This window comes from Perca fluviatilis, chromosome 17, assembly GCF_010015445.1.
Source record: "Perca fluviatilis chromosome 17, GENO_Pfluv_1.0, whole genome shotgun sequence".
Taxonomy (NCBI): Eukaryota; Metazoa; Chordata; class Actinopteri; order Perciformes; family Percidae; genus Perca; species Perca fluviatilis.
The window spans coordinates 7,938,459-7,948,934 of NC_053128.1; the positions used below are offsets into that span (position 1 = coordinate 7,938,459).

Here is a 10,476-nt window from a genome sequence, read left to right on the forward strand (position 1 = left end):
GCCCTGCCTGCAGGTGTTCAGTGTGCAGAGAGCACATTTAAACACAGGGCATATTCCTGTAAGGCTTTAATCCAATCAGACGCCTGCATGGAAGGGCAGGAGGGTGAGGCGCTGAAGTAAGAGAAGCCCACTTCTGATTAAATCAGATAGCTTGAAGTCCAAACCCATTCAGGGAGTTTGACCTGTTCATCTCCTTTCTTTCAAAGAAAACTTGTGTTCTCCTCATCTTGTCATTTTAAACTCTACTTCCTTTCATTTGTGTTCACGATTTCCCATTGTTGTTTAGGAAAGTAAAAGCCTGAAAAAGATCCGCTTCCCTCAGTAGCCTAAAACTGTTGCGTCTACCCGAATAATAAACTAAGTATCAGTTTCTTTATATCGATCAACTTTGATTTGAGTTTTTAACATAAGAGTGGAGTGTTCACTGAGAACATGAGCAGTAACTGATTGGAGCTCAAGACCCATTTCTGCAATTGATTAACATTTAAGATATGTTGGAATTTCCACACAACGAATTTTGCCTCCACTACTCCTCACAGCTGTATGAAGACGCTCGGCCCGGTGAAGCATTGATCTCATGCTCTGTAATCTCTTTATCTGTGCTGCTCAACCTGCGTCAGGGGGACAGACAGCTAATCTCTATGGGAACATTGGGTAACACCGTTGCATAACATTTCATCTCCACAAAAGCGAAGAGATCAACCTTTTAGCTGCAAAACACAACCATGTCTCTCACAGAGGTGTGCTTTGCTAAACCTGCAAACCAAAGCATTCCGGTTATACTGTACATACTTTGGCTACAAATACATGTGCACATTTGTCATCAGTTGCTTCCTTTTGGCTTCTTTTTTGCCGCCCTGAACCGATGTTGGCCATTTTAATGGATTGGCACGGACCCAAATTAAAACAGGATTAGAGTTCATGACACCACCTCAATGCGTCATCAGTGGAGGAGGATAGGGTGAAGATAGGAAGAAGGTGAGCTCTCACAGTAGGAGTGTTTTCCCTGTCCTTTGACTGTCCTTTGACTTACCTGATGTCTCAAACAGACACGCCCCCCTCCCCTCCTGTGTTCTTGGCCATCAGTGTGCAGTTAGTCTGTTCGAGAGGACAGAGATGGAGACTATGACGGCACCGTTTTGCTCAGTGTATTCAACGATTTTGCACAAACTGTCAGACTTCAGCATGTAAGTGAAGAAACACATTTTTTTCTGGTCCTACTGGGCCAAAATAACTACTTTTTCATAGCGTTGCATGCAATGGATTCTACGGCTGTGTTATGATGCAAAGCAGCAATTTGGAAACTTGGTAAGAAAACAAGAATCTTGTTTTACCATATATTCTAACCATATTCTTTTTCACTCTTTTTGTTAAATGTCTCCGGCCTTTTTGTACTCATTTGAGGGTTACACGTTACTGGTATCTAGTACATTTACAGTAATATGTGTACAAACTGTTGCATAAGACATCTGAGAATTTGTATTTAATATAGTGGCATCGTCTTAAAATGATGTGGTTTTTGTGTAACACTGGAAGGACTTGTAGAATGTTTATACTGTATGTGATGTTAAAGAAAAAATTAAAGGGAACGTTTACCTGATTATTCAATGTTAACCTGTGTTAAGAGGATGATAATAGGGCTGCACAATATATCGTTTCTTTTATCGTCATCGCAATATCAACTCCTGCAATAAACCCTTGCGAAAGGCTGCGACATATCACGAAAAACACTCAATTTTTTTATGTTAGTTGAAAGAAAACTTTAAAATGTAACTGTCAGTCTTTTTTCAGTGGTACCTTTATATTTAATTTAATGTTCAATTTGTTCAATAAAAGAATGTTGGGAATGATTTCCTTTCATTAGTTTTAAATTCAACAGAATGTGTATTTTAGCAGAACACTGAAAGCAGCAGAAATGCATAACTACAGTACACTTTAATATCTGTTTATGAATCGCAAGTACTATCATTATCGCGATATTCAATATCTTATATATATCTCCATCCTCATATCGTATAGCCCTAGATGCTGCAATGATGAAGCAATGCTATGTGGTATTTCCAGTGGATTAAAAATGATGTTTTTTAACATCCTATGAGCAATTTTAGGAAAAAAGAAAGTAGCAACTGTATGTCCCAACCGTGAGTGGGTAAAGACGTAAAGACATCACCATGTTTTTTTTTTCTTGAAGATGACCTTATCTTCAGTCCGCTGCAGAAATGCCTGGAAGTCAGTACAAGATGACAGTCACCAAGCGCCACCACAGCCTCTACAGCCTGACGGACAGCTCCAGCGCCGGCGCCGGCCTAGAGGACGAGGAGGCCGACGGCCCGCCGCGCCTCACCCCCCTGCAGAAGCTCACCGCCGACATGTGCAAGGACGACAAGACCATCAAGGACCTGATGATTGGCCGCAGGGTGGGCTTCTACAAGGTCCGCGGGGAGATCGGCTCTGGGACCTTCTCCCGGGTCAAACTGGCTTTCCACGCTCTGACTAAAGGTAGGTGAACACGCTATCAGACTGTGCAAGGGAAGTTAGATTTTTGCAAACGACAAACATTTCGATTAAAGGTGCTCTAAGCGATGTTGGGTGACGTTACTTCTTGTTGACGTTCAAAGTGTTGTCAAACAAACGGAGGCTAGCTCGCCCCTCCCTCCTCCTCATCCCTTCCCCTCCCTTCCACGCTTCCTGAAACAGTCATGAACGCGCATTGTGGAAGTAGCCTACGTGCTAACGCTGCTGCGGTGATGGCTCAGCCAAATCCTTCTTGTCAGTTATTGGCTGGAACACTGTTTGTTTTTGTTTGGTGGTGCAGGTTGGCGCAGTTTGTTTTTGTTGCCGTTTGTGGAGCCTGGGCTGTCTACAGAGACCGCAGTGTGTTCAGGGGACAGGCAGCTCGCGGATAGTGAGGAGATGTTTGCTGTATGTGACAAAAAATGACGTACCCTAAAAAAATGCGTGACATTTAGAGCACCTTTAATTGCATGTTACAATAATATTAAAAAGAATGAAGTATTAAGATCTGGCGTTGATTCGTTTTCTGTCTACTGAGTAATAATTCCAGCATAAGTTGTTACTTATTATTCTACCAGAACTCCTTGTTGGCATCCAGACGGATATTTAATGTCTCCGCGTCCCATCATCTGTCCTCCTCGTAGACAAAGTGGCACTGAAGATCCTGGATAAGACGCGGCTGGACAGTCAGTCCCAGCGTCTGCTCTCCAAGGAGATCAGCAGCATGGAGTGCCTGCAGCACCCCAACGTGGTGTGTCTGTACGAGGTGGTGGAGACGCCGAGTCGCCTTTACCTGGTGCTGGAGTACGCGGGCGGAGGGGACCTCTTCAACCAGATATTCACCCAGGGAAAACTGTCCGACAACGCCAGCAAGGTCACCTTCGCCCAGATCCTTTCTGCCATCAAATATTTGGTTAGTAACATAGAAACTTAATTGGGTTTTTTTTCACCAGCAGACTCTGACCCCCCCAGTCCTGGCTGGTCCTTTTTGTGTGGAGTTTGTATGTTTTTCCAGACTTTCCTTGACATACTATACTATGACTGTCTTTTATCTGTTTTTTCGAAATACTATACCATGACTTTTTTTGAATTTTTTTTCTATATACTATACTATGTTTTTTTTATCCGATATACTATTCTATAGTCTGTATCCATGACGTTCCACTAACGGGATTGCTACGTTGCCGCCGGAAATTCCGACGGATTTAACTGTTTTCGGGTACTTTCCGCTTTCTCTGTGTTGGAATTCTAACCTCCGGTGGATTTGTGAGGACTATGGTTAACTGCTCCTCAGATCTCTGCAGGGTAAATCCAGACAGCTAGCTAGACTATCTGTCCTATCGGAGTTTTCTGTTGCATGACTAAAACAAACTTTGAACGTACACATGTTCCATCAAAACAAGTTCCTTCCAGAGGCTATTCTGCAGAGGCGCTGCTTAGCACCGCCCAAGATGATTGTGATTGGTTTAAAGAAATGCCAATAAACCAGAGCGCGTTTTTCTCCCATCCCGGAATGGCCCATCCCAACCTCCTCCGCAGCATTGTGCAGGAAGGTCTGGCAATGCAAGACTAACTATACTATGACGTTTTTTTCATCACTTTTTTTTCCCGACATACTACACTATGACTTCACCAGACATTTTTCGAGGCACACCTGGCTAAAACAGCAGCAGTCTCAGTTTTATAATTTGGAGGGAATTTCTATCAGTAGAGATTAGTTCTGTGGACTGGACTGGTTTAAAACATGTCTGATCACTTGTGTTTTATGGACTCCATTATAATTTTAATCAATCACTATTATTAAGCTGTACAGTCCACGAAAGCCCAGGATCTTAGCAATTTAGCTGATAAGTAAGAGGTTATCACGATATTCTTGACCAAATACATCGATATCGATATTGTGGCGATATTCTAGGGTTGAAAATTGGTGCTTTAACAAAATATTTTCACACTTTTAGATTAGATTTTAGATAAATAATCATCAGTAATGTGGCCATAATGTCTAAGTGGGGAAAAGGCAAATAATAGAACAGCTAGAACAGTCTGGTAAGTTCAGAAAAGTACATCACTTTACTGTAATTTAAAACCAGGAAAAGACACCACTTATGTCATATTACGATATTACGATATCCAAAATCTAAGACGATATCTAGTCTCATATCACGATATCGATATATTATCGATATATTGCCCCGCCCTACTCTCTAGACACAGAAAATCTATCATGTCCGATTTGTCTGATGTTTAGAAATATCCAACCAGCTCGTGTGTGTTTTGCTGTGCAGCACAACAACAGCATCATTCACCGGGACCTGAAGGCCGAGAACGTTCTGATCAGCTGCAGCGGCTGCGTGAAGGTGGCCGACTTTGGATTCAGCACGCGGCTCTCGAACTGCAACGACACCCTCGACACCTTCTGTGGCTCGCCGCCCTACGCCGCCCCAGAGCTCTTCAGGGACGAGTGCTACCTGGGGCCCCCGGTGGACGTGTGGGCCATGGGGGTGCTGCTTTTCTTCATGGTGACCGGAACTATGCCGTTCCGCGCCGAGACCATGGGCAAGCTGCGGCGCTGCATCCTGGAGTGCGCCTACACTGTCCCTCCCTGGGTCCCCGGCCCCTGCCAGAGGCTCATCAAGGGAATCTTGAAGGCGGTCCCCGCTGAGCGCTACGCCGTCGACCAGATGCTGGGCTGCGATTGGCTCCTCCCCGTGGAGTTTCCCTGGTCGCTGGTGCCGCCCGAGCCGGCGAGCCCTCAGCAGAGCCTGCTGGACTCGGAGCGCGAGGACCTGGAGGAGGAGGTCCGGAGCTCGCTGGAGGAGCTCGGCTTCAGCGCGGCGCACCGGTGGAACGACGTGCCCAAAGGAAGCCGCAGCCCTGTCACCGGCGTTTATCGGATCCTGCTGCGCCGAGCCCAGAGGAGGAGGGGCAGCGACAGTCCCCCCGTGGTCCGGGGGATGGTGAGGGACCCCAGGAGGGAGGGGCTCCGGGCCTACAGGGGCCTCAGACACACCTCCAAGTTTTGTGTGCTTTCATGAAAGAGTGGTAGAGACGCTTCAGCACAGTTTTTATACAGACTTTTTTTTTTTATACAAACATGATATTAGTGGCAATAGGGATTTTTTATTTTACATTTTTTATTTTTTACAGGAAAGTAGTTTTAACTGAAACATATATTTTTTACAAGTTTGTAGCATTTCATAAATGTGTTTGACTTCCTTCAATGCAACTTTTTGGGATAACCTAAGGTATACAGGTATGTACTCTATGTTAAAGTGCCTGATGAAATTAAACAAAAGTAAAAGTTGTGAAAGAATCCATGCTTTTTCCTTCTCAATTGAATATGATTTGAATGGTTTTGAGATGCCTGATGACAGGCCCAGATTGGCCATCGGGAGCCCCGGTGGCCCCAGCAACCTAAGGAATGCATTGGTTCCAATCATGCCATGCTAGGAAAATGGCTAAATAACACTCCAAAGTTTGGCGAGGGAAAAACTGGCAATGCCAACATTTAAAAGAGGTCTCTTGCACTCTTACCTCAGGATATCTGAATGAAGTCTTCCCTTTACATAAATGCCCACTTCCTGCTAATCCCATGCAGTTTGAGGCCAAAACCATGCCATTTTTCTCATGCAGTGTAAATGTGATATTTTTGCCTTTTCTAAAACGCAATATTTGAATATTTCTGCATAACGGGGTCTCTAAACAGTCTTGGAATTGCATTAATTGGGCCAATTGTTTTCATGTGTGATGATGTTAGTCCTTATAGTAGCCATTTCATTGGAGTGAATCAATTTTTTTTTAAACTTGACCTCACTGTATAAAGACACCTACTGTATTGTAATATCTAATCCCATCCTCAAGAAACTTTAAAACCACAAACTACAGACTTAAAGTGCTCCCCCATCCAATCACAGAAAATTCTAGCAGAAATCTCCAAATGTCAAAAGTGTTTTCATGGTAAAATCACAGCATGGGTTTTTCTAAAGGTCTTGGTGTCTTAAGGTGGTGTTTTGTAGATATCTCTGACCTTTTTATCAATTCTCGAGTGGTCAAAATGGTTATATTTTGCAACAAATCTCTCAAACAAATGATTTCAACCTAAAATCTTCTGCACATAACTTTGGAGATTTAAGCATGAAAATGGCCATCATACGAGTAATCAGAAAGAGGTTACATATACGTGGGCTGGACTGCTGTTAAGAATTGTTATCCCAGTTGGGCCCTGCCTGAAGAGCTGAAAGTATCAGAATCAGAATCAGAAATACTTTAATAATCCCAGGGGGAAATTATTTTTGTATCCAGTGTTTTTAAAGAAGAAAAGCTATGTAAGAAACAACTTGTGTTTCATTGGGACCTCTCAGATATATTTATAATCACAAATGCTCTTTACAAGCTCCCACAGCCAAAGAGCATAAAAAAAACAATTTTACAATGATATCAAACAGAGAACCTGCATTGCTAATGGTGAATATTATGTGCAATGGACCTTTTTCACGGCATCATGTTGACATGTCATAGTAGGAAAAGCACAGGTGTATTCCAAACCATTACTGATGGCTGCATTCCACTTAGGAGAGGTCCTGGTATTGTGCATGCTGACTCACTGAAATAGCTTACTGGGACACTTGATGGAACTGAGCCATCGTTAAGGTTATCAATTTCAGCTGGGCTTTTCCTACTATGACAAGTCAAAATGTCTGCTGTGAACCTGCATTGCTAATGATGAATTTTCTGTTCAATAACTCTTTCATGCAAAATATGTGTGCACCTGATTTTGCCTTTTCAATCCTTTGGGGTGCACAGAGGGTGGGCGTTAGTAACATTGTATGCTTGTTACACTCAAACAAATCCTGTCTCTTGGAAGGTGAAAAGACTCCTATTGTTAACGAAAAACCAAATAGTGGTGAGTGCGTGGTGTAAAAAAAAAAAGTGATGTGTCACGCAGCTGTCTGTCTGTCTGTCTGTCTGTCTGTCTGTCTGTCCTTGTTGAGGCGCCGAGCAGGTGGCTGCCCGTTGCCCCCCCACACCCCCCCCCCCCCCCCCTCTTTGTGCCTTGTTTGCCAAAGTTTCACTAAGTGCCTGCCAGTAAATAACAGTCCCGACAGCAGCTGGCAGGACACCAGACGATACTCGGGACCCCTTTCTCTCTCTCCCACCCCATCTCCACAACCGGCCCAAACCAGCCAGACCCAAGTCCCCGAGGGGAGGGGGGTCGAGGCTTGATGGGATACAGCTAGAGCGACGACAGTTAGGCCTAAGTTTAATCACCAAAACGACTCCCGAGGAGCGAACGCGCGTTCCCTGGGTGGAAGTATTAAGAATATATGATTATATAGATTTTAATTTTGCCTAACTTCTGTAACCTTTCTAGCCACAACCCCCCACCCACCCCCTCTGGCACTGGCAAACTGAGTGAACCCGCCCCCCGGCTCCTCCCAGCTCTGCCCTGGCCGACCCCCGACCTGCAGGAAGCGGCAGATGGCGCGCCGTGGCCGGCGGAGACATCTGCAGGCCGAACAATAGGCGCTGTGTGCAGACCGCTGGAGCTGATAGGCCCGGAGCGGAGCTATTGTGCGCGGCGCCATACACATGCAGATGAGGGTCTGCTGGAGGAGGGACGCAAAGGGAGTTCTTTATTTTTTTTATTTTTTTTTTTGCATTGACAACAGCCAGCAGATGACAGGCCTTAGCGCCTCCCATGCAAATCTGCTGAGTTTAAAACTTTTGTTTAGATTTTTTGTTTTTTATATATAACCACCCTCCCTCCCTCCCCTCCTCTCTGACCCCCTCACCACCTCGTCCATCCAAACACACACACACAATACACCCAACTCACCATAACAACCCAGCTTTGCAAGGAAAGTAAAAGAAAACGCATCACACCAGACATGTTATTATTATTTTTTTATTTAGCATTTTCCACTTACAATTTCAAACTGCTAGAAATATATATAACTTACTTTGTTTCAAACATTGCTCCAACAGTATTTGGAACATCCAGAGTTAAATCTTTTTTTCATTTGCTTTACATGGCTGTCTTCAGTACATAAGTAAATGTTCATAAGACAATCTTAACAAATTCTCATCATTTTTAACATTAGTTTCATTTAGCCATTCTCTAAAGTGAAACCTTTAGAGAATAAACTTTTTGTTATCCAATGTTGTTTTTTTAAAGTTTTAGAATAATATTTGTAATTGTTACATTTTCTAAAGTGAAACCTTTAGAGAATAAACTTTTTTGCGATGTTTTTTTTTTTTGCTACGTTTTCGAATATTATTTGTCATTGTTAAATTTCTAAAGTGAAACCTTTAGAGAATTAAGACAATTCTGGAAAGTGGGAAACATTTCCGCTGATTGCAACTGTTGTCGTGTTGCTCAGCGATAAGAGGACGTCTTTAAAAAAAGTCTCTTTTTTTAAGAACGCCTCTGTCTCAGCACCGCTTCTTCTCCTGCTGCGCGTGCTTCGGGGTGCGACGTTTGCTCTACTGGAGGGGGGGGGGGACCCCCGCCCTCAGGACGCACAACTCGCATCTCCTTCCTCTCCAAACCTCATCCGCACAAAGAATGAGGGTCGATGCGTCGCTCTCGTGGCATACCTGACTCTCGTTCACATAAAGAATGAGAGCCATCTTGGCATGGAAGGGACGAGAGGCGACGGGTTCACGGGTGGCCCCCCTGGGGCCGGCGCCGTGCTGCCTGGACGGGGGGGAATCCTCCTCAGGAGTGTCCAGGGATGGGTAGAAACAGACTCGTCCTGTTCATCAGGATGAGTATTTCCAGATGAGAAGCTTTACAGCATCTGAGCAAAAAACAAAGATCAGCCGAGGGGGGGGGGCCGATCAACGCTCGGGGAGGCTGATCTCAGGAACCCAGTCGTTCAGACGCCGGCTCTCCTCGCAGAACAGGTGCAGCTTCTCCAGAGCAGGGTCCTCCCAAGACCCGTCAGCTGGGTTCTGTTCACACAGGGGGGAGGAAAGAGGCTTTAGTCACACAGTTCTGTCAGAAAGCATCCCATAGAAACCCCATTTTTCTGAAGTGATTTTAGAGTTGCGTAAAGTGTGTTATCTGAGCTCCACGTACCGTGATGAGGACGCAGTGGGCGTCTTCGAGCGGCTCCGCCTTGTCGCCGACGATCTCGGCCAGACGCTGCACGTCGCTCACTCGGACGATGCTGATGTCGTTGTCGAAGCAGAAGGACTGGATGAGGGTGAAGTGGATCTGCAGGGCGATGTCGCACTGGAACTCCTCGTCCATGGCCAGGACGCAGAAAGACACGCTGTCCGGGTCACTGTGGAGACAATAAAAAAAAGAACCATGAGATTTCGTCCCAAACTGATCCAAACTACCTGACGTGATTGATTGATAATGCAGCAAGCTGCACATCTTCAGCTGAGAGTTTCGTACTTACAGATTCATAACTTTTGCGCACTCGTAGACACCGACGGTGAGGGAGTCGTTGTCTTTAGCGGAGACCAGGACCTCCTCCAGGGCTTGGCCGGTGCACTGGGCGCGCTCGGCGGTTTTCTGGATCAGAACTTCCTCGAGAGTCATGATGAAGATGAAGAGGATGAAGATATTCCGCAAAGGGAGAGCTTCAGAAACGTTTGGTCAGAGAGTAGAAATCCGAAAGGGAGCAGAGTGCTTTCAGATCTGCAGCCTCTCTCTTTTATACTCTCCAGCTCGTGCGGCGCAGTGAAAGCTGCTGCGCCCTGATTGGCTCACGCTGAATGGTGTATTGGTATGATAATGCTATTGTCACACTCCGGCTCGTGGCAGATTGATGGGGGTCATCGAGCCGCGCACGCTCTCTCCCCCCCCCCCTCTGAGCGCACTTAGCAGCCTGGGCCTGAAAACTAAAAATAGCTTCATTAAAAAAACAAAGATCGCTCTGCAGAACTTGATGCAAATTAGAGAAAAAGTGATTCGAATTACATGCAGACATACATGCATGTGACGCTGAA

At 45.1% G+C, this 10,476-nt stretch overlaps 2 protein-coding genes across 5 annotated transcripts; one reads left to right on the plus strand and one right to left on the minus strand.

Annotated features, from left to right (window-relative positions):
• Nucleotides 1–298: 298 nt before the first annotated feature.
• On the plus strand, nucleotides 299–5,827 carry nim1kb (NIM1 serine/threonine protein kinase). Of its 4 annotated transcripts, none has more exons than XM_039779309.1 (5): nucleotides 299–978; nucleotides 1,050–1,187; nucleotides 2,192–2,499; nucleotides 3,159–3,427; nucleotides 4,800–5,827. In XM_039779309.1, exons 3-5 carry the CDS (start codon nucleotides 2,220–2,222, stop codon nucleotides 5,547–5,549), a joined length of 1,299 nt encoding a protein of 432 aa, XP_039635243.1. In that variant the 5' UTR covers nucleotides 299–978; nucleotides 1,050–1,187; nucleotides 2,192–2,219; the 3' UTR covers nucleotides 5,550–5,827. The 4 variants fall into 4 exon arrangements, with proteins under 4 accessions (XP_039635243.1, XP_039635242.1, XP_039635241.1 ...); XM_039779308.1 differs by having other exon boundaries at nucleotides 1,087–1,187; XM_039779307.1 differs by having other exon boundaries at nucleotides 299–1,187.
• A 2,576-nt stretch (nucleotides 5,828–8,403) lies between these two features.
• gadd45gb.1 (growth arrest and DNA-damage-inducible, gamma b, tandem duplicate 1) lies at nucleotides 8,404–10,146 on the minus strand. The gene is made up of 3 exons (XM_039778728.1): nucleotides 9,924–10,146; nucleotides 9,596–9,803; nucleotides 8,404–9,468 (listed from the first exon to the last, which is right to left on the minus strand). Exons 1-3 carry the CDS (start codon nucleotides 10,064–10,066, stop codon nucleotides 9,355–9,357), a joined length of 465 nt encoding a protein of 154 aa, XP_039634662.1. The 5' UTR covers nucleotides 10,067–10,146; the 3' UTR covers nucleotides 8,404–9,354.
• Nucleotides 10,147–10,476: the final 330 nt, after the last annotated feature.

Bases quoted from the DNA above. Each gene is read 5' to 3' on its own strand.
- nim1kb (XM_039779307.1), top strand. From the start codon at position 2,220: ATGCCTGGAAGTCAGTACAAGATGACAGTCACCAAGCGCCACCACAGC. The intron at 2,500-3,158 runs GTAGGTGAACAC...TCCTCCTCGTAG, and splicing joins TTTCCACGCTCTGACTAAAG to ACAAAGTGGCACTGAAGATC. The intron at 3,428-4,799 runs GTTAGTAACATA...TTTGCTGTGCAG, and splicing joins TTTCTGCCATCAAATATTTG to CACAACAACAGCATCATTCA.
- gadd45gb.1 (XM_039778728.1), bottom strand. From the start codon at position 10,066: ATGACTCTCGAGGAAGTTCTGATCCAGAAAACCGCCGAGCGCGCCCAG. The intron at 9,804-9,923 runs GTAAGTACGAAA...TTGTCTCCACAG, and splicing joins TGCGCAAAAGTTATGAATCT to TGACCCGGACAGCGTGTCTT. The intron at 9,469-9,595 runs GTACGTGGAGCT...CTGTGTGAACAG, and splicing joins CCCACTGCGTCCTCATCACG to AACCCAGCTGACGGGTCTTG.